Here is a 23,855-nt window from a genome sequence, read left to right on the forward strand (position 1 = left end):
GAAAACTAAGATCATGGCATCTGGTCCCATCACTTCATGGCAAATAGACAGGGAAACAGTGAGAGACTATTTTTGGGGGCTCCAAAATCACTGCAGATGGTGACTGCATCCATGATATTAAAAGACGCTTACTCCTTGGGAGAAAAGTTACAACCAAAGTTACCTAGACAGCATATTAAAAAGCAGAGACATTACTTTCCCAACAAAGTTACGTCTAGTCAAAGCTATGGTTTTTCCCATAGTCATGTATGGATATGAGAGTTGGACTATAAAGAAAGCTGAGCGCCGAAGAATTGATGCTTTTGAAATGAGGTGTTGGAGAAGACTCTTGTGAGTCCTTTGAACAGCAAGGAGATCCAACCAGTCCATCCTAAAGGAGATAAGTCCTGAATATTCATTGGAAGGACTGATGCTGAAGCTGAAACTGCAATACTTTAGCCACCTGATGCGAAGAATAGACTCATTTGAAAAGACCCTGATGCTGGGAAACATTGAAGGCGGGAGGAGAAGGGGATGACAGAGGATGAGATGGTTGGATGTCATCATCGACTCAATGGACATGAGTTTGAGTAAATTCCAGGAGTTGGTGATGGACAGGGAGGCTTGGCGTGCTGTGATCCATGAGGTCGCAAAGTGTCGGACACAACTGAGTGAATGAACTGAACTGAAATTGTCACAGAATGACCAAAGCATTATTTCAACATCTTATTCAGTGCGTTTCACTGGCTTTAGCCCTATTTCATTCTTAGGGTCTAATTTTCAGAAGTCTTCCAGGATGCTTTCCTCTTCTTTTTTCCTTTCCTTTCCTTCCTTTATTTTCTTTTCAATCCTTTGATTTTTTACCATCCACTGCAAAATGAAATACCTCATTGAGATGTACGTTTAGAAAGTGGAAGTCTTCCATAATCAAGCCCATCCAAGGAGCACTTCTGAAGATTACATCAAGACAGGATTACACACTTATCCTCTACCTGTGCTACACATATACTAGACATATACACATGTCTATACTTACATCTGTAGCCAGGTTTAATTATTTTGCACGCATATCTATACTTACATATGTTCGGTTCAGTTCAGTTCAGTTGCTCAGTCGTGTCCGACTCTTTGCAACCCCATGAATCGCAGCACGCCAGGCCTCCCTGTCCATCACCAACTCCTGGAGTTCACTCAAACTCACTGTCCATCGACTCAGTGATGCCATCCAGCCATCTCATCCTCTGTCGTCCCCTTCTCCTCCTGCCCCCAATCCCTCCCAACATCAGAGTCTTTTCCAGTGAGTCAACTCTTCGCATGAGGTGGCCAAGGTACTGGAGTTTCAGCTTTAGCATCAGTCCTTCCAAAGAACACCCAGGACTGATCTCCTTTAGAATGGACTGGTTGGATCTCCTTGCAGTCCAAGGGACTCTCAAGAGTCTTCTCCAACACCACAGTTCAAAAGCATCAATTCTTCGGCGCTCAGCTTTCTTCACAGTCCAACCCTCACATCCACACATGACTACTGGAAAAACCATAGCCTTGACTAGATGGATATTTGTCAGCAAAGTAATGCCTCTGCTTTTGAATATGCATTCTAGGTTGGTCATAACTTTCCTTCCAAGGAGGAAGCGTCTTTTAATTTCATGGCTGCAATCACCATCTGCAGTGATTGTGGAGCCCCAAGAATAAAGTCTGACATTGTTTCTACTGTTTCCCCATCTATTTCCCATGAAGTGATGGGACCAGATGCCATCCATGATCTTCGTTTTCTGAATGTTGATCTTGAAGCTAACTTTTTCACTCTCTACTTTCACTTTCATCAAGAGGCTTTTGAGTTCCTCTTCACTTTCTGCCATAAGGGTGGTGTCATCTGCATATCTGAGGTTATTGATATTTCTCCCAGCAATCTTGATTCCAGCTTGTGCTTCTTCCAGCCCAGCATTTCTCATGATGTACTCTGCATAGAAGTTAAATAAGCAGGGTGACAATATACAGCCTTGATGTACTCCTTTTCCTATTTGGAACCAGTCTGTTGTTCCATGTCCAGTTCTAACTGTTGCTTCCTGACCTGCATACAAATTTCTCAAGAGGCAGGTCAGGTGGTCTGGTATTCCCATCTCTTTCAGAATTTTCCAAAGTTTATTGTGACCCACACTTACATCTGTAACCAGGTCTAATTATTCTGCACTGGCTGTCTACTTGTCTAATGTAATGCTTGGAACCAGTTTCTTAAATTTGGAAGTTGACCCAGTTTGAAAAACAAGAAGCAGAAACACTGAATACCTGCATCAACATCTCCTTTCAAGAACTTGTCTCAAACCTCATCTTCTTTTTTTTTATTAATTTTATTTTATTTAACTTTACAATATTGTGTTTGTTTTGCCATATATCAAAATGAATCTGCCACAGGTATACATGTGTTTCCCATCCTGAACCCTCCTCTCACCTCCCTCCCCATACCATCCCTCTGGGTCGTCCCAGTACACCAGCCCCAAGCATCCAGTATTGTGCATCAAACCTGGACTGGCGACTCATTTCATATATGATATTATACACGTTTCAATGCCATTCTCCCAAATCATCCCACCCTCTTCCTCTCCCACAGAGTCCAAAAGACTGTTCTATACATCAGTGTCTCTTTTGCTGTCTCGTATACAGGGTTATTGCTACCATCGTTCTAAATTCCATATATATGCGTTAGTATACTGTATTGGTGTCAAACCTCATCTTCATGATGATATTATGAGAGGAGGTGCAAAGATATGGGAAATGGAAAGTCAAATGCATTGTCCTTATCCAGGATGCACTAAGATCTGTGAACTATTTTCAATTTTCATCATCAGATCAGATCAGTCGCTCAGTCGTGTCCTACTCTTTGCCACCCCATGAATCGCAGCACGCCAGGCCTCCCTGTCCATCACCAACTCCCGGAGTTCACTGAGACTCATGTCCATCGAGTCAGTGATGCCATCCAGCCATCTCATTCTCTGTTGTCCCCTTCTCCTCTTGCCCCCAATCCATCATCACCTCTTCTTAAAAAGGGAAACATTTTAGTGACCCCTAAAGTAATTCATAACTTTTAATGTTTTTTCTGATACAAAAAAATGTTATGATTCTAGGGGATAGGAAACCTAGTTACTTTTTAATTTTAAGCAATTCAAATGCATATCACCTTGTGCCTGAGTTCCCATTCCAAATTTACTTGTAACCATTACAGTTGGTCAGATCAGATCAGATCAGATCAGATCAGTCGCTCAGTCGTGTCCGACTCTTTGCAACCCAATGAATCGCAGCACACCAGGCCTCCCTGTCCAACACTAACTCCCAGAGTTCACTCAGACTCACAATTCTTATTTCTCTTCCTTGTTCTAATGCTAAGTATGTGTCAAATTTTTGCTTTGTGCCTCAGTTTACTGGGTAAGAATATGGTGTTTTGAAATGTCAAATAAGACAGACTGGAATAGGACAGTATTTGTCTTATTATTATTCATTATAATTGTCTTATTCTTATTCATTATAAGAATAAGATGAATAAGACATACTGTTAATCCTTACAATAAATAGGCATACTACAATTATTATCTACTATTATTAGCAGTTTTAAAAGATCACTAAAAGAATGTCAGAATAATGGTTGGGCTCAGAAAAGCTTGGGAGTGAGAAGACACATGTATAAATACAGAATAAGCACTTGGCAGCTCCATCTTTGGAACTTAGAGTGCTCACGGCATGACTGGGTGATGTCAATGGCATTGTTCGGAATAGCAATACATTTCCCTGCTGTGCCAGAAGTGCATCGTTTTTGGCATCAGAAAGACTGTGTCCTTGGCTTAACCGCTGACCAGCTGAGTGGCAGGGGCACATCAGGTCTCTTGCCTAGTCTTCCTTCCCTAGCTTGGATCCAGCACAGCATTTCTCAGACTGGAGTAAGGATTGAAATAGAAGAATTTCCTTGTATATGCCAGAAGTGTGGACTCTAATTTTGTTATCAAAATATGTGCAAAAATAAATTATGGGTAGACTCCTTTTGTTTACATCTTTTATTGAACTGTAAATCCCAATCAAACTTGGAAGTGCAAATAAACACAGTAAGACTCGACAACATTCAAAGTAAAATTAATTTACTGTGATGCATAAAGTTTTGCTGAAACTAAATCTCTGCTCCCAATGTGACTCTAAAACCGGCCACCATGGTGCTTTTGAGGGCAGCAACTGTACTATCACAGGCATCGGATGACTCACTCTTTCCACTAATTTCTTCTATTCAAGTAAACACTTCAGTCATACATCATTGCGTACAAAAGTGACATTAAATTGCTTCAGGTGGGGCAAAGCCATCTAGTCTGCTTGTTCTTTTCTCTCTAATTCTTTAAAAAATGTGGCACCCAGAAGGTTGGAAACCCCACTGAAAATCTTGGCACTGAAATTGCATGCAGAGCTTGATGACACAGTTGTTGTTCGAATGATCCTGCATTTTCTTGTATTAACTTTTAAGATTCTTATGGAAAGGAAACCATACAAGAGATTCTGGTGATATCTCAAAAGCTGGAGAATATACCTGCCCAAACCCAGCGTTCCATGGATCTCAGATTGAGAAACACTAGTGCTTTCTAGGGTCACTTCTGACATTCACATCTCTTGCACCCAGAAAGGGTGTCTATGATTACAAGCTACAATCCTTATTTTTGCCAAATAGCTTCAGATTCTGAGCAGATCTTCCCTGATGAAACAATAGGAAGCTGTGTTGACTGTTGGTCTCCCACTCCAATTCCCTGGTCAGTCTGTGAATATACCAAAGGAGAGTGGTCTGGGCAGGAAGAGGAAACAGCTTAGCCAGGCTGCATGCTGGAGAATGACCCCAGGCTAGCAGTCCAATATATCAAGAGCTGCTGGAAGCTCTCTCCTTTTTTAGTGAATGGTTGTGAGTTCTGGAGAGTGATTTTTGGAAAAATACCTTGAACCATGAACTCCCTGCCATGGATGATCATACCATGGCATCTTCCACCCCCACCCCCACTCTCCCCTTTTCCCCCTCACATTGGAGGGTTTTCTGGAGTGCTGTAGGGAGAGAAGGGGTTGTCGTCTCTGCCCACAGAGAATCACAATGAAGGAACTCATGACAGTCTTGCAAATGCTGAAAAAAAAAAAACAAAAAAACAAATAACCTTGGAGTCCTCTGAAACCATCACATTGGGGAAATACTAGCAACCATGGGGAGAACTTTACCAGTTGCCCCCCTGCCTTGAGAATTTTTTGAATGTTGAAAATATCAACTGTGCAGCAAAGTCTTTCTTTTGCTTTGAAGAATTCAGAGATGGGATTTCCTTGGTGGTCTATTTCAGTTCAGTTCAGTCACTCAGGTATGTCCAACTCTTTGCGACACCATTGACTGCAGCGTGCCAGGCATCCCTGTCCATCACCAACCCCAGAGTTTACTCAAACTCATGTCCATTGAGTCAGTGATGCCATCCAACCATCTCATCCTCTGTCGTCCCCTTCTCCTCCAGTCTTCAATCTTTTCCAGAATCAGGGTCTTTTCAAATAAGTAGCTCTTCGCATCAGGTGGCCAAAGTATTGAAGTTTCAGCTTCAGCATCAGTCTTTCCAATGAATATTCAGGACTGATCTCCTTTAGGATGGACTGGTTGGATCTCCTTGCAGTCCAAGGGACTCGCAAGAGTCTTCTTCAACATCACAGTTCAAAAGCATCAATTCTTCTGTGCTCAGCTTTCTTTATAGTCCAACTCTCACATCCATACACGACTACTGGAAGAACCATAGCCTTGACTAGATGAACCTTTGTTGACAAAGTAATGTCTCTGCTTTTGAATATGCTATCTAGGTTGGTCATAACTTTTCTCCCAAGGAGTAAGCGTCTTTTAATTTCATGGCTGTAGTCACCATCTGCAGTGATTTTGGAGCCCAGAAATAAAGTCTGCCACTGTTTCCATTGTTTCTCCATCTTGCCATGAAGTGATGAGACCAGATGCCATGATCTTTGTTTTCTGAATGTTGAGCTTTAAGCCAAATTTTTCACTCTCCTCTTTCACTTTCATCAAGAGGCTCTTTAGTTCTTCTTCACTTTCTGCCATAAGGGTGGTATCATCTGCATATCTGAGGTTATTAATATTTCTCCCGGCAATCTTGATTTTTCTCATGATGTTCCCTGCATATAAGTTAAATAAGTAGAGTGACAATACACAGCCTTGACGTACTCCTTTGCCTATTTGGAACCAGTCTGTTGTTCCATGCCCAGTTCTAATTGCTGCTTCCTGACCTGCATACAGATTTCTCAAGAGGCAGGTCAAGTGGTCTAGTATTCCCATCTCTTTCAGAATTTCCCACAGCTTATTGTGATCCACACAGTCAAAGGCTTTGGCATAGTCAATAAAGCAGAAATGGATGTTTTTCTGGAACTCTCTTGCTTTTTCGATGATCCAGCAGATGTTGGCAATTTGATCTCTGGTTCCTCTGCCTTTTCTAAATCCAGCTTGAACATCTGGAAGTTCACAGTTCACATATTGTTGAAGCCTGGCTTGGAGAAATGTGAGCATTACTTTACTAGTGTGTGAGATGAGTGCAATTGTGCGGTAGTTTGAGCATTCTTTGGCATTGCCTTTCTTAGGGATTAGGATGAAAACTGACCTTTTCCAGTCCTGTGGCCACTGCTGGTGGTCCAGTGGTTGAGAATTGGCCTGCCAATTCAGGTTTGATCCCTGGTCTGGCAATTGAGCTCATAGGCTGTAGGGCAACTAAGCCCACATGCTCTAGAGCCTGTGCTCCACAACAAGAGAAGCTCCCTTAATGAGAAGCCTGGGGACAACTAGCGAGTAGCCCTTGCTTGCAGCAACTATAGAAAGCCCACGTGCAGCAATGAAGACCCAATACAACCGAAAAAAAAAAAAAGAATTCAGAGAATTGTTGGTTCCTCTGTTTAGAAACTAAAATCCACATGATTGCCTAGGCCACTTCTGAGATCATCAACTACTCTGTGTGCCAAGTAGGTGAATCAGGAAGGGGACTTTATATTTCATGTGTAAGGGGGAGACTTCTCAATAGAATTCAAACTTTGGAAACATCTCAAAAGCATTAAAATCAGTCATGAAGTCATCATATCTCACCCACCCATTAGGGGTATTTGTAACCGATCTTTGAACATCCACTTCTGATTTTCTCAATGTGGCCCCCAGATCAGCAGCAGCAGCAGCTGCCTGGACGCTTGTCAGAAATGTACATTTTGGGCCCTCAGCTCGGACCTGCACAGTTGGAGACCCTGGGGTGGGGCCCAGCCATCTGCGCTGTAACAAGCCTTGCGGGGAACTCTTGACATCAGCTCAGATTTGAGCACCATTGTTGGAGAGCTGATGGCAGTGTTTCTCAGCCCTGGTCCATAATAGAATTATCTGTTTCGCTTTTAAAAATTCTGATGCCCGGGGCCCACATCCACTCTGGTTATATCAGGTTATCTGGGAGCTGGGACTCAGCGATCAGTGTTTTTACAAGTCCTTGGGTGATCCAACATGTTGAGTACCTGGGCCTTCCAGGTCCTTGCTGCTCGCAGTGTGAGAGCTGTCTGCCGATCTCTGGTGATCCCTGCCCTGCGTACAGTTCGAGATGTGTCCTTTAGCTGGTCTGTCGTTTGGGCTGCTCTTGGTATCTGAGCTGCTGTGTACACGATGCATCTGCTTCCCCCGTGATCAGTGATGTGACATCTCCTTTCTCTTTCACAGGACACAACAGACTACGTTGCGTATGTTGCTAAGGACCCTGTTAATCGCAGAGGTAAGCCGTGTGTGACCTTTGTCATTTCTCATTCACGTGCAGTTGGGCTTAACACTGGATACAAGTTGGTCTTCATGATCTCAGGCCTCTTCACCTGCACGAACAAGTGTTCTCTCGTACTGTCAGTGATAATTGAGTTTTACAGGCAGTGAAGTGTGGCGGCACACCTGGCTGGGTTAGGAGACACTGGATATCTGAGAGTCTGAACCACACATCTGTATAGGAGACGCTGGATATCTGAGAGCCTGAAACACACACCTGTATGCAGACGGCTAGCACTTGGTACACCTGACCTGTGCAAGGCAGCTCCCACTTAGACTCTGAAGGTGGACTCAGTTACACCTGAAGGCTTTACAAGCCGCTGGCCTCCCGCCCGACACCATCTCCTCATTTGTCCACTGACAACTGTTTCACACTGCTCTGCATGGCTCCGGAGGCCAGTGTCCAAGCTCAGGGCTCTCCTCTTAAACCCTGCAAAAAATGCTAGACACGGGCCTCAGACACAGGCTAGGTAGGGGATTCGAAGGATCAAGTACGTCCCATCCTCATGGACCCTTTATTCCTAGACCTTCCCTTCGTACCCACCATCCCATCTGTTACAAACTGGCCCCATCCCTCCTGTGTTAGGCTTGGGCCGGTGGGCTGAGTGAGGAGGGTGCTACGCTTGAATTCCAGGCAGCCGCCAGGTGGCGCACGACTCCAATTGAGAATCATCCATGACACCAGTGGGGCTTGTAACAACGCAAAATGGCCCTTCCCTTCACCACCCATTGGTTCCCCTCCTCCTCCCACCCTCTACCCCAGAAACCAAATAAAATTTCCTAGTTGGCTTTGCAAAATTTTTGTCTGTACACACACACACACACACACACACACAAACACACTTCTTTTAAAATTTCAACACAGATGTGATTTTGGAATGCTGTTTTCCCACTAACCTTGGGGGAGGAGGATGTGGCAGGCTGCACCACATTCCAGAGTTATACTGGTTGAAGTTCTTCTTTTATTTTTGTTTGTTCCAAGTTAACCTCAAGTAATCCTAGACTTTCTTTTGATATGTTAAATGGTTCCTAAGTCAATGGTTCTTAAAATGAGCTGTATTTTAAATCACCTCAGTTCAATTCAGTTCAGTTGCTCAGTCGTGTCCGACTCTTTGTGACCCCATGAATCGCAGCATGCCAGGCCTCCCTGTCCATCACCAACTCCTGGAGTTCACCCAGACTCACGTCCATCGAGTCAGTGATGCCATCCAGCCATCTCATCCTCTGTCGGCCCCTTCTCCTCCTGCCCCCAATCCCTCCCAGCATTAGAGTCTTTTCCAATGAGTCAACTCTTCGAATGAGGTGGCCAAAGTACTGGACTTTCAGCTTTAGCATCATTCCTTCCAAAGAAATCCCAGGGCTGATCTCCTTCAGAATGGACTGGTTGGATCTCCTTGCAGTCCAAGGGACTCTCAAGAGTCTTCTCCAACACCACAGTTCAAAAGCATCAATTCTTTGGCACTCAGCTTTCTTCACAGTCCAATTCTCACATCCATACATGACCACTGGAAAAACCATAGCCTTGACTAGATGAACCTTTCTTGGCAAAGTAATGTTGCTGCTTTTGAATATGCATTCTATTTTCTTCCAAGGAGTAAGCGTCTTTTAATTTCATGGCTGCAATCACCATCTGCAGTGATTTTGGAGCCCCAAAAATAAAGTCTGACACTGTTTCCACTGTTTCCCCATCTATTTCCCATGAAGTGATGGGACCACATGCCATGATCTTCGTTTTCTGAATGTTGAGCTTTAAGCCAACTCTTTCACTGTCCACTTTCACTTTCATCAAGAGGCTTTTGAGTTCTTCTTCACTTTCTGCCATAAGGGTGGTGTCATCTGCATATCTGAGGTTATTGATATTTCTCCCAGCAATCTTGATTCCAGCTTGTGCTTCTTCCAGCCCAGCATTTCTCATGATGTACTCTGCAAAGAAGTTAAATAAGCAGGGTGACAATATACAGCCTTGATGTACTCCTTTTCCTATTTGGAACCAGTCTGTTGTTCCATGTCCAGTTCTAACTGTTGCTTCCTGACCTGCATATAGGTTTCTCAAGAGGCAGGTCAGGTGGTCTGGTATTCCCATCTCTTTCAGAATTTTCCACAGTTTATTGTGATCCACAGTCAAAGGCTTTGGCATAGTCAATAAAGCAGAAATAGATGTTTTTCTGGAACTCTCTTGCTTTTTCAACGATCCAGCAGATGTTGGCAATTTGATCTCTGGTTCCTCTGCCTTTTCTAAAACTAGCTTGAACATCTGGAAGCTCACGGTTCACATATTGCTGAAGCCTGGCTTGAAGAATTTTGAGCATTATTTTACTAGAGTGTGAGATGAGTGCAGTTGTGCGGTTGTTTGAGAATTCTTTGGCATTGCCTTTCTTTGGGATTGGAATGAAAACTAACCTTTTCCAGTCCTGTGGCCACTGCTGAGTTTTCCAAATTTGCTGGCATATTGAGTGCAGCACTTTCACAGCATCATCTTTCAGGATTTGAAATAGCTCAACTGGAATTCCATCACCTCCACTAGCTTTGTTCGTAGTGATGCTTTCTAAGGCCCACTGGACTTCACATTCCAGGATGTCTGGTTCTAGGTGAGTGATCACACCATTGTGATTATCTGGGTCGTGAAGATCTTCTTTGTACAGTTCTTCTGTGTATTCTTGCCACCTCTTCTTAATATCTTCTGCTTCTGTTAGGTCCATACCATTTCTGTCCTTTATCGAGCCCATCTTTGCATGAAATTTTCCCTTGGTATCTCTGATTTTCTTGAAGAGATCTCTCATCTTTCCCATTCTGGTTGTTTTCCTCTATTTCTTTGCACTGATCGCTGAAGAAGGCTTTCTTATCTCTTCTTGCTATTCTTTGGAACTCTGCATTCAGGTGTTTATATCTTTCCTTTTCTCCTTTGCTTTTCACTTCTCTTCTTTCCTCAGCTATTTGTAAGGCCTCCTCAGACAGCCATTTAGCTTTTTTGCATTTCTTTTCCACGGGGATGGTCTTGATCCCTGTCTCCTGTACAATGTCACGAACCTCATTCCATAGTTCATCAGGCACTCTGTCTATCAGATCTAGTCCCTTAAATCTATTTCTCACTTCCACTGTATAATCATAAGGGATTTGATTTAAGTCATACCTGAAGGGTCTAGTGGTTTTCCCTACTTTCTTCAATTTAAGTCTGAATTTGGCAATAAGGAGTTCATGATCTGAGCCACAGTCAGCTTCTGGTCTTGTTTTTGTTGACTGTATAGAGCTTCTCCATCTTTGGCTGCAAAGAATATAATCAATCTGATTTCAGTGCTGACCATCACCTAGGGAGTTTTAAAAATCCCAGTGCTCAGACCTCGAAGCAGTGGTGCCCATGCTCAGTCAAGGCTGTGAAATCAGGCTCTAGGGACAGACCCTGAAGGAATATAACCCCATGCAATTTGACTTAGGACCATAGACACATACAAGCTATTGTCTTGTTTCACAGGCAGAAACCAGCAGTGCCTTCTGCCCACAGTGCCTTTTCAAAGTCGTGGAAATCAGGATATATTTCACATGCGTGTTGGTTTCTAGACCAGCTCCCCCATGGGACCCATGTGCAGTGCTAGTGTGAAGACAGATGCCAGACCTCTGTGCTATGCTGCTGGTGCTTTGATGGTACCATCAGCCAAGTGGTCCTTTGATGCTTTGTGGGAGATGTTCACTCTTTCTTTCCAGTTATTTGTTGTCTGTAATACAGCTTTGTGGGTTAAAGACCATCATTTTAAAAGTATTTTTTGATATACTGTGTCACGAGTCCAGGCAGGGCTCAGTTGGCCAATTTTTCTGCTCTGTGTGGCATCAGTGGGGTCTTGGGTGGTCTTTGGCTGGTAGCTGGCCTGGTCTAGAAGGGCCAGATTGATTTCACGTCCATGCCTCATACGTTGGCAGGAAGGACTAGAAGTCTAAGCCAGCAGGGTCCTCCTCTCTCTGCATGGAGTCTCAGGGTCCCTCCAGATGGTTCCTCCATCAGAGAAGTAGGACGTCCCATGTAGCAACTCTGGGCTCCGTGATGCCAATGTGGACACATCCAGTGGAAGGCCAGGCATGGCTCCACCTCTGTCATAGTTTACCAATCAAAGCAGTCCTAGCCAGCTCAGATTCAGGGGACAAGGGAACCAGACCTGCCCTCTGACAGGAATTTGTGGCTTTCTTTATCCATCACATCTCTGTCCGCACCCCTGCCACCCCTGCGAACACACACATACAGGGAGCTACAGCCTTCTGCGAAGCAGTAAGTGAAGGCAGGAGGGCTGCATGAGCCCAGCTATGAACAGTATCTCAGAGTCGGCTTTGCCTTCATCCCATGTATGTCCACCCCACCACTACCTCCTTGCATAAGATGCTGGTGGAGGGCTCCTCTTGTTGCCCTGTTCTTCTTCCTCCTCCTGGAATTTAACTTCCAGTAAGAGAGTTTAATTTAGTAAGAATGGCCTCTGACATGCAGGAGTCGTATTAGCAAGATATTCTGGAAGTAAGTGTTCTTATTTGGACTCTTAGATAGCCAACTCCTCACACAGTGGCCCCAGTCAATATGCTAGGGGAAGCCTTGTAGCCTTGTGGTTCCCTGGCTGCCGGCAGAGCTCCTTAGAATGAACAGACATCTGGTTCCACATCTGGAACTCAGAAAGTCTTCTGTCAAAATCCTACAGAGATGAATCAGAATCCCTCACCATTATCATTCATCTTTTCCACATTGATTCCTGCTTATACATTCCTGTGTGTGTTTTCGTTAATCTAGAAGTATTTATGGACCAGCATCTATATTTTTCTCTTGAGTATCAAGAGTCCATGGCTTATCTAATTAATCTGGTGGAAGAGCAAAGGATCTCTGACCCAAGTCATTAAGTTCTATGGTAACCACCACTACCATCTCGAGGAGATAAGCATTGCAAATGAGCAAGTTTCACGAAGTCGGAAACTTACCTTTGAAAGGCAAAGCCAACCAGGAAGGAGGCCTGGAAGGTAACTCCTGATATATGTAGGATAAAACTCTCAACAAAGCAGGCTTTGCAGGATCCTAACATACCATTTTCACAATGGAATTTGGATTATGACACAATGACTCCCATCCCCTGCAACCTAATGTCTTTTGGTTCAGGATGGACTGTCTGGGTCACAAAAGTAGCTAAAAGATAATGTTCTGCTTAGACATATGGCTGCCTGCAGGTGGCTTGTATTCCTATAACCTATAAGCACAGAAGCATCCCTGTTCAGGCACCTGCTAGAGCTCCTGAACTTGCTGTAGAATGTCCTGTGGTGTTGACCTGATGGCAGAGAGCCCTCTGTTCAGCTTGTATAGCTTCTAATCCCAGGGTTAGAGGTTGCTTTTCCCCCAGGGTTTCCTGAATAAGGGGAAATGTGGTGAATGGGCTCGAGAGGGAAGTCCCCCGTGGACTGCTGCTCACACAACCACACTTCCTTCTTCAGGCTGCTCTATTAGCTCACGGTCATTTCAACCCTGAATTTAGGGTTCCTCTGGCTTTGGACCAGAGGCCCCAGAAGGTAACTTTGTAGGTTACCTTAACTTTGTAGGTCCCAGAAAGTAACTTTCTGGTAGAACCTCACAGAGTATGTACTCCTTAAATAATAGAGCACTTCCTTCGACTTTTCCTTCCCTAGAAGCAAAACCTCATCACCTCATTTTAGGTGAAAGCAATGATTTGATTTGTTTAAGCCAGGAGGTTAAATTTCATCAAATAACTCTGTGGTGGGAGGTTAATTTTCCTGTGGGAGAATGATTAGGTTGTTGTTTCCCTTATCTGGCTATTGTCAACAGTGTTTTTTTTTACAAACAAGCCAACCTCTGGGCTTTAAATATGCTGTGCAGAAGACCCTGAATATTTCTGCCTAGCCCAGAAAGTCAGACTTTCAGACTCTGGCTGAAAGTCAGACTTGTACCAGCCTGTTGCGCATCTCTGCTCACAAGTCTCCTAGGCCCCCCGCTGTGATAAGCCATGAGCTAAGTCTTTCCTCCCTCCATAGAGCTTTTCTCACTCGTCACGATGTGAGCTGATCCTGGTCTATCTGCTGTCTTGTTTCCTATGATTTTCTCCCACCTCCACTCCAGCTCCACTCCTTTATGGCTCATCCTTGAACCTGCCTCAGGGCCTTTGCACCTGTTAACCCCATGCCTGTGACATTCTTACACTAGACCTTCCCATGGTTCACTCCCTGACTTCCTCTGGGCTTCTTCTGTGACATCACCTCCTAGGTCACCTTCCCTGGTCATCCTATATTTTATCCTATACTTCTGCTGCTGCTAAGTCACTTTAGTCGTGTCCAACTCTGTATGACCCCATAGACGGCAGCCCACCAGGCTCCCCCATCCCTGGGATTCTCCAGGCAAGAACACTGGAGTGGGTTACCATTTTGTTCTCCAATGCATGAAAGTGAAAAGTAAAGTGAAGTCGCTCAGTCGTGTCTGACTCATAGCGACCCCATGGACTGCAGCCTACCAGGCGCCTCCGTCCATGAGATTTTCCAGGCAAGAGTACTGGAGTGGGGTGCCATTGCCTTCTCCATTATCCTATACTGTCATCCTTAATTTACATTTACATTATTGTCTTTATGGTTGTATTGGTTTTCTGTGACTGTGCTGTGCTTAGTCGCTCGGTTGTGCCCAACTCTTTGTGGCCCCATGGATTGTAGCCCGTCACATGGACTGTAGCCTGCTAGGCTCCTCTGTCCATGGGATTCTCCAGGCAAGAATACTGGAGTGGATTGCCATTTCCTCCTCCAGACCATCTTCCCAACCCAGGGATGAAACCCAGGTCTCCTGCATTGTAGACAGATTCTTTACCATCTGTGCCACCAGGGAAGCCCAGAAATACTGGAGTGGGTAGCCTGTCCCTTCTCCAGGGAATCTTCCTGACCCAGGAGTTGAACTGGGGTCTCCTGCATTACAGGTGGATTCTTTACCAGCTGAGTTACCAGGGGAGCCCTGTGACCACTGGAACAAATTACCACTAACTTTGTGACTTAAAGACAACAAAAGTTGCTCTCTCATAGTTCTGGAGGCTCAGGGTCTAAAATCAAGATGTGGGCAGGGCTATGCTTCCTCCATAGGTTCCAGGGAGGAGCCTTCCTGCCTTTTCCAGCGTCTGGTGGCTCCAGGAGCCCTTGGCTTGTGGTTGCATCACTCTAGTCTTGGCATCCATCTTCACATCATCTCCCCCTCCTCTGTGTCTGTGTCGTCTCCTCTTCTGTCCCTTATAATAAGAAACTTGTCATTGGATTTAGGGCCCATCCTAATCCAGAATGATCTCATCTCCAGGTCCTTAACTTAAGGACATCTGCAAAGACCCTTTTACACAGGTTCAAGAGGTCAGGATGCAGACAGGGCTTTGTGCAGGGGCACTGTGCAATCCATGCAAATGGTGTATTTTTCCTTTCTTGTTTTCAGTGTCTACCCTCTTGACTGTCAGCTTCAGGAGAGCAGGACTCCGTTTTGTTTCTTGCTGTATCTGTAGAGTATAGGCTAGGGCATGGTACACACTTCATGTTCAACAAGTGTCTACTGAGTGAAGTCTCCAGTAGAGATTTTGTACATTTGCCCATGCTCACGTGCAAGAATGTTCTTAGGGATTATACCTCTGCGACAAATCACTGTTTTGGGACATCTTCAACTTTAAAAAAAAATGGTTATTTCATTTTGCAATTCCATAAGTGGCACAGGAGGACTCCTTGGCTTCTTCAACACTTGGCATTTTCAGGTTTTTAGATTCCTGCCAGTCTGAGGGGTGCAAAATTATCTCCTTATAATTTTAGTTTGCTGCTCTAGGGCTAGAACACATATTAAACTCAATTTTTTAATTTTCATTATTTTTTGTTGGAATATAGTTGCTTTACAATGTTATGTTTTTTTTTCTGTTGTACAGCAGTGAATGAGCTGAGCATATACATACATCCCCTCTTTCTTGGATTTCCATCCCATTTAGGTCATCACGGAGCATTGAGTAGAGTTCCCTGTGCTATATGTTAGGTTCTCATTGGTTATTTATTTTATACACAGTAGCATACATACGCTACTTCTGTTGATGGACATTTAGGTTGCTTCCATGTCCTGACTATTGTAAATAGTGCTGCAGTGAGCATTGGGGTGCATGTATCTTTTTGTTTATTTCTTATTGGGGTACAGTTACTTTATGATATCGTGCTAGCATCTGTTGTACAATGAAGTGAATCAGCTACATGAACACATCTAGCCCGCCCTCTTGCGTCTCTCTCCCACCCCCCACATGACTGCCGAGCACTGAGCTGAGCTCCCTGTGCCATACAGCGGCTTCCCACCAGCTGTCTATTCGACACACGGTGGTGCAGCTGTGTCAGTCCTCACTTTCCAATTCATTTCACGCTCCTTTCCCACCCTGTGCCCACATGTCTGTTCTCTATGTTTGAGTCTCTATTCCTGCCCTGGAAATAGGTTCATCTGCACCACTTTTCTAGATTCCACATATATATGTGTTAATATGAATTATGGTCTTCTCAGAGTATATGCCCAGGAGTGGGATTTCTGGGTCATATGGTAGCTCTACTTTTAGTGTTTTTAAGGAACCTCCATACTGTTCTTCACAGTGGCAGTATCAATTGACATTTCCGCCAATAATGTAAAAGAATTCCCCTTTCTCCACACCCTCTCCAGCGCTTACTGTTTGTAGATTTTTTGATGATGGCCAGTCTGACTGGTGTGAGGTGATGCCTCACTGTGGTTTTAGTTTGCATTTCTCTAATGATTAGTGATGTTGAAAACAACTCTTAATTAAGAGCATAGCAGCTGAATCTTGACATTCTTACCTGTCTTGGATTAAAAAATCTGAAACAATGAGGAGCATGTGAATAAGTGAACACGCTAGAGTTGACTGAAAACTATGCTTGAGTTTGTAGCCTCTAGCTCTCTGCTAAGAATTCATTGGTGTTCAGTGTTCCTTTTAAGGGGTGAGAGTTATCAGCCCACTAGGAGAAAGAGAGAGCAGCCATTGTTTGGTAGGGTCTTTTTCTGATTGGCCAGTGATTCCAGGTGTCTCTGAGATTCCCTGTGTCAGTCACCAGTTGGTAGAGAATGTGGCTGTGAACTTGAACTCTTGGAGAGTCTGTGAGTCTAGATATGAGGACAGGAGGAGAGTCCAAGATGGGACCACTGCAAGGGCTGGGTTGCCTTGGGGAGGCTGGATGGCTGTGAAGTGTGAGTTGGGAGTGGTGTCGGTGTGGGTGTGGGTGTGGGTGGAAGGGGTCATGACTTCCTGAAAGAGCAGCACAGATCCTGAGAGGTTTTCTGCCCACACGTGCAGAGTCCACCCGCCCCCCCGACATGGAACTAGTGCCCACCAAGGTGGGGTGGCCCATCCCACAGGGTATTGACGTGGCCACTGTGGTGGGAGACACATGCTGGAGCCTCTGTCTATAGTCGCCGCTGATCTGAGATAGAGGGGGTACTACCTTGTAATCATGCATAAAAGGTGCAGTGAACCAGTGACATCCTTTCTGTGTGTCAGTGGCTCCAGGACCAAAGAGGGGGTATGGGAAGTGGGGTCTTACTTTCACAAACACACACACACAATAATCAGATAAGGAATCAACCCATCCAAACTCTAAATGATTAAGAAAAGTTTTCCAGAGATGGAAAGATGAATTTTTATCCATCTAAGTATAAATATCTCACTCAAAATATTTATCTTGCTTTGAGATAATAACTGACAGTGTGATGCTTTCAGAGTCAACAAGAGATCTTGAACTTTTGTTTATCTTTGTTGCGTCATTTTTGAAAGGTAAAAAGAGTGTCAGTCGTGTCCGACTCTTTGTGACCCCATGGACTGTAGCCTGCAAGGCTCCTCTGCCCATGGGATTCTCCAGGCAGAAATACTGGAGTGGGTTGTCATTCCCTTCTCCAGGGGATCTTCCCTACCCAGGGATCAAACCAGTGTCTCCTGCATTGCAGACAGGTTCTTTACTGTCTGAGCCACCAGAGAAGCCCTACGTGTTTTAAAAGATATTTTTATAATATACATACCATTATATTGAGCTTCTCAAGAGGCTAGTGATAAAGAATTCACCTGTCAATGCAGCAGACACAGAAGATGCAGGTTTGATTCCTGGATCCAGAAAAACCCTGGAGTAGGAAATGGCAACTCGCTCCAGTATTCTTGCCTGGAAAATTCCATTGACAGAGGAGCCTGGCAGGTTACAGTTCATGGGGTCGCAAAGAGTTGGACATGACTGAGCACAGGAAAGAAGGAACTAGTATATTATGTTCATAATTTATAAATAAGTTAACATCTATTTGGGACATATGCTCAGTATAGTGAAGAGTTCTTTCCTGGTAAGCATGAACAAACTTTGACAACTTCTTATTTACAGAAGTAAAGCCATTTGGGTGTTTGGTGCACGTGATAAGCATTGCTAGTGCTCACTTATGTCTTGACCTCCTTCCTCCCGAGCTCCCAGGGGACAGTACTGCCAGCCTTTCCTGGGTAGAGGAGGAGCCAGGTGACAGTTCTGTGTGAGAGCAGAATGCATAGGTGCTAGTACAAGGCCCTGCTGTCTCTTTCTTCTCTGGCTTGTGGAGGAGGCCTTGTACTGAAACTCAGGATTGAAAGATCAAAGCAGCCTGGCTCATGGTGTCGCCACCTGGTTGAGGAGAGTTGAGGTGATTGAGTAGAGTTGCCCAGGAATGAGCAGACAAGAATGGAGTTGTCTTGTCACCGAGATGCTGGGGCTCTTTCTTATTTCAGCATCACTTGTTTGTGCCAACTAACAGAGCAGCTGTCCCAGGCAGGGCTCAGAGAGCAAGCTCAGATAAATGGAGATCCCGGTGGCCTGCAGTCCGCTCATCAGTTGGATGGCCGGGGCAGCCTTGAACACCAGTGGACAGGTGTGGCTACTGGCCTCTGGACTTGTTTGGAGCCATGGGGAGACTGAACCAGCATCTTACATAGTAACTTCTGCCCTGCCAGTGTCTACCGTGCGTGGAAGATGTGTGGTTGCCACGTGAGTAAAGACGTCACATCTCAGTTCTATCTGATGTGATTACAAGGGCCTCAGCACATGCTGCTCTCAACGGGCTCATCCCAGGTTGGGAGAGGCCTTTGTGGCGAAGCCCGATGAGGCCCCTTGCTAGTGTCAGGGCTGAGGTGGCTGCTGTGTGGTCTGAGTGAGCTCCTGGAGAGTGATGCCAGCCTTGCTTTTGGTCAAGAAGAGAGACCAGCTGGGCAAACAAGCGCCTCTGGTCCTCACCCCGTCTGTACACTACTGTTCATCCTTGTTCACCCCCAGTGGTACACTGCTGTGCCGCTACAAAAGAGCCAGTTTCCTCCAAGAGGGACGGATTGAGGAACCTCAATTTTTGCTCATTTTGAGGTTTCTCAAAATGAGGAACCTCATTTTGCTGCTCCTGTGTTTGTTTGGGGGCCACATTTTAGGTTTTACAATGTCATTTTGAGTCTTGACTCTGGGCCCCACCACTCTGTATGTACTTTTTATCCAGAGCTTCTCCTTCTCACTCATGAATGACAGACACCTCCAGCCCCCTGTTTGCATTGTGGGATGTAAAACAAGCAGCTCTGGTGGTCACCTTTGGGGAGGCCCTCATACTCCTCCCACAAGCGAGGCTAGATGATAGTGGCTTTTAAGCTAAAAACCATTGCAACACCAAGAGAAAATCCCAGACCCAGAGAGACTGTCAGCCCAGGTTGGTTTTAGATTTGGAGTGAGTTTCTGGAGCACAGAGAAGTCATTCTACAGAAGGATCCTCAGACCCAACTAACAGATGATCCTTACTCAGTCCACTGAGGACGGAGCTGGCCCCAGAGCCTGGAGTCATGATTTAATTCTGCATCTGCAGGTTCTGTCACCCTCTTGTATCCAAATACTAGGGCTCCACTGTCACCAAGTGAGGGTGCTTCCACCCAGAGCCCTGCATCTTCCAAATGTCCCAGGAACTGACTTAAAGAAGACCTATTTCAGGCCTGGACTTCTTTGGTGTGTAGAAGGTGAGAGAGCTGTGTGGACCTCAGCAGAAACCTTATTCTTCATTCACTGTGTTAAAGCCTAGGGAGCTGCTCTTCTCCTTAGAAGAAAGACAAGCTTCACTTTCTTGACTCATCCCCAGTTGTTATTCTGGTTCTCCAAATTACTAGCCAGCTGGTTCCCTCGGCTGGTGCTGATGCTGAGTGGAGGGGACAGGTGTGGCTGGAAACCCAGGGTAGGAGGGGGAGCCAGGTGTCTTTCCCTCAATCCATCCTAGACTCCTATTTCCTTATTGGCTGGAAAGACACCTCCAATCCTGTCTGTTAATGAACAACCACACGACTACAACAGCTGCTTAATATGGGCTTGCTTTATGCTTACCTGGGTTAATAATAAATACTAATACCAATAATAACATAAAACAATATCATTATTGGCTCACAGAAATACAGCTGGGACATGTGTCTCCTGGGACAAATCCCTTGGCCATATCTGTGCTAGGGCTAGTGTATCCAAGTGATAGGGCTTCCCTGGTGGTTCAGTGGTAAAGTATCCACCTGCCAGTGTAGGAGATGAGGAGACATGGGTTTGATTCCTGGATCGGGAAGATCCCCTGAAGAAGGAAATGGCAGCTCGCTCCAGTATACTTGCCTGGGAAAGCCTATGGACAGAGGAGCCTGGCAGGCTGCAGTCCATAGGGTCACAAGAGTTGGACATGACTAAACAACTGAGCATGGGCGCGAGACCCAAGGGGACTGCACTGCAGCCCGAAGCAGCGATCCAGTTACACTTGGTCTTCCCAGAAAATTCTTGTTTCTGTGTCCTCAGAGGCATGCTCCTTCCTTGAGCCTGTGAGGAGGAGAAACCTCAGGCTCCCCAGCCCAGCAGCCACCATCAGGGTGGGCTGTGCAGTGCCTGGCTGGCATTGTGCATAGAGAAGGCGGCATCGTGATGGAAGAGCGGCCAAACTGTGGAGGTGGTGATGTCTCTGCTCCTTCCCTCGCAGCTTCCCATCTTAATGAGTCCTCTCTTTGCTGACTTCCCCTGTAGTGGCAGTGCTTCTGCATCTCCCTAATCACTGCCCCAGGGAACAGCTCACTGCTGTAGCAATGCCTCTCCTCACTGCTGGGCATCCATCATGCTCCTGGAGGAACCTCCTTGAAACACAGTTGTGTCCTAACTGGTGGCAAGAAAAAGATGGAGTGTGACACACACATCTGTCATTTTCTCCAGGGAGAATGTCTTTATCTCATTAGTAGCAGAACATGTTCCACTGGTCAGGATGCCACGTGGAGGGGCTGAGATGCTTCTGTGGGATGCCATGGACATGTGTCTGGGGAGGAGACAGTTCTACTTGTAGAGCAAAGGGGGCCTTCTCTGGCACCTTCCTCCATTTGACCCTTTATTCTCTGAAGGTTCCGCATGGATTATGCCACAGCCTGGCCACCAGGAAGGCAGACACCCCAGTGGGTTAAGGGTTGCTCCAGGTCCCTGAGGGGCCCTCATCTGACTGCCAACACCCCTTTGATGAGAACCAGCATGAATGTCCAGCCTCTTCTGGTGTATATGCAGATGGCATGTGGTGGGTCGGTCATACTGGCTAATTAGTATCTCTTTAAATGTATCTTAAAAGTTAAGATGCTTTGAGTTGAGTCTTAGTGCTTAGAATTGCCACATTTGGTGATGACACTTTACTCGCCCTAGGAAATAAGCAAACAACTTGTTCCAAGGCCATAGGATACCTCAAGATTCATTCAGTAAGACTCTGTTTAACTACAATGATGTATCTCCTCACACTGTTTAGAATGGCCGTCATCAAAAAAAGTCTACAATCAGTAAACACTGGAGAAAAGGGAACCTTCTTGCACGATTGGTGGGAATGTAAATTGATACAGTTCACTATGGAGAACAGATTTCTTGAAAAATCTAGGAATAAAACTACCATATGAGCCAGCAATCCCACAATTAGGCATATACCCTAAGAAAAACCATGATTCTAAAAGACACATGTACCCCAATGTTCATTGCAGCACTATTTACAATAGATGGGACATGGAAACAGCCTAGATGTCCTTCGACAGATGAATGGATAAAGAAGTTGTTGTACAAATATACAATGGAATATTACTCTGTCATAAAAGGAATGAGTTTGAGTCAGTTCTAGTGAGGTGGATGAAACTAGAACCTATTATACAGAGTGAAGTAAGTCAGAAAGAAAAAACAAATATCGCATATTAACGCATATACATGAAATCTAGAAAAATGGTACCGATGAACCTATTTGCAGGGCAGCAATAGAGACACAGACAGAGAACAGACTTGTGGACCCAGCAAGGAAGGGACAGGCTGGGATGAATTGAGAGGGCAGCGCTGAAGCTTATACACTACCACATGTAAAACAGATAGCCAGTGGGAACTTGCTGTATGATGCAGGCAGCTCAACTCACAGCTCTGTGACAACCTAGAGGGGGTGGGAGGGAGGGAGATGTGGGGAGGGAGGTTCAAGAGGGAGGGGACATATGTGTACCTAAGGCCGATTCATGCTGATGTATGGCAGAAACCAACACAACATTGTGAAGCAGTTATCCTCCAATTAAAAATAAATACATTTTAAAAAGAGTCAGTTTAAGTCCATTTTTAAGGCTCATGGGGTCTTAGAGGGATCCCTTTGTCATGTTAAGATTTCCCTCCAAATTCTATTTCCCAGTTGAGTTCAAAGTTGATATTTTATAGACTCTCAAGCAATTGAAAAGCCATCAAGTTGAATTTTAAAAATTTAAAATGGACTTACAAATAGAACCTTTACTTTTGCAGGAGAAAAGCTATTAAGATGGAGAAGGCAATGGCACCCCACTCCAGTACTCTTGCCTGGAAAATCCCATGGACGGAAGAGCCTGGTAGGCTGCAGTCCATGGGGTCGCTAAGAGTTGGACACAACTGAGCGATTTCACTTTCACTTTTCACTTTCATGCATTGGAGAAGGAAATGGCAACCCGCTCCAGTGTTCTTGCCTGGAGAATCCCAGGGATGGAGGAGCCTGATGGGCTGCTGTCTATGGGGTCGCACAGAGTTCGATACGACTGAAGTGACTTAGCAGCAGCAGCAAGCTATTAAGAAATGGATCCCTGTGGTGAAGCTGTGTGTCTGGGGGCTCCTGGGATTAAACTGCAGACAGAGCTGCCAGGACATGTTATGAAAGCCACCTCCTTGGCCCCCTCTTCTTCCCTAGGCTGCGGGGTTTTACCCTCAGGAAGAAGGAGCCTGGGTAGCTCCAGTGTCTGCCTCTAATGGGCCTGTGTCCCTTGCTCCCACAGCTTGTCACATTCTGGAGTGTTGTGATGGGCTGGCCCAGGATGTCATCGGCTCCATCGGACAAGCCTTTGAGCTCCGGTTTAAGCAGTATTTGCAGTGTCCTTCCAAGATCGCGGCTCTTCATGACCGGTGAGTAGTGCTGTGACACCATTTGCAGTGGCCTCTCTGCATTTTCTGACCCTTCCTCTTAAAATGACTTAAAAGGAGAAAAACCACAAAACAGCTCCCTGAGGAGTGCTCTGAACAGACAGTTAATCACAGGGCTTCCTGGGCCTGGAGACACCTGGCCGGTGCTGGGCTGGGGCTCAGAAAACCGACAGATGGAAGCTGACATATGGGTGATGCTCCCAATGTTTAGAAAAACATTTTCTTGAAACTATAGTGACAGTAGCTAAGGTTACCAAAAAAAACAGTGTAATATGCTTTTATTCTGTTTTCTCTGCAAGCATGTGATGTCTCCATATGTTGTCTTCTTGGGTCGGTGTCACCCCGGGTTCTACCTGTGCTGCTGTCCTCGTCATCAGGGTTAGACAGAGTCCTGGTTCGGAGGCTCCTGTCATGAGGCGCTGTGCTTGGGATGGCCAGCATGGTTCTGCTTTATTGGACTTTGTAGCTTTCAGGCTCAATGGCTGTAGGGTCCTGATCTTTGTCTCAACAGTTTTCTTTCTGTAGGGAGAAGACTCTTGAGAGTCCCTAGGACTGCAAGGAGATCAAACCAGTCAATACTAAAGGAAATCAACCATGAAAATTCATTGGA

The 23,855-nt window shown here is 45.3% G+C and overlaps 1 protein-coding gene across 5 annotated transcripts in view; it reads left to right on the plus strand.

Moving 5' to 3' along the window:
* Positions 1-23,855, plus strand: part of SHC3 (SHC adaptor protein 3) — a 191,996-nt gene that overhangs the window by 115,240 nt on the left and 52,901 nt on the right. For all 5 annotated transcript variants that reach the window (XM_061426317.1, XM_061426316.1, XM_061426320.1 and 2 more), the window contains 2 exons: positions 7,709-7,760; positions 23,101-23,227. In XM_061426317.1, coding sequence (XP_061282301.1) covers positions 7,709-7,760; positions 23,101-23,227 — 179 coding nt within the window. The remainder of the gene's footprint in view (positions 1-7,708; positions 7,761-23,100; positions 23,228-23,855) is intronic.

Source organism: Bos javanicus, chromosome 8, assembly GCF_032452875.1.
Source record: "Bos javanicus breed banteng chromosome 8, ARS-OSU_banteng_1.0, whole genome shotgun sequence".
NCBI classification, from domain to species: Eukaryota; Metazoa; Chordata; class Mammalia; order Artiodactyla; family Bovidae; genus Bos; species Bos javanicus.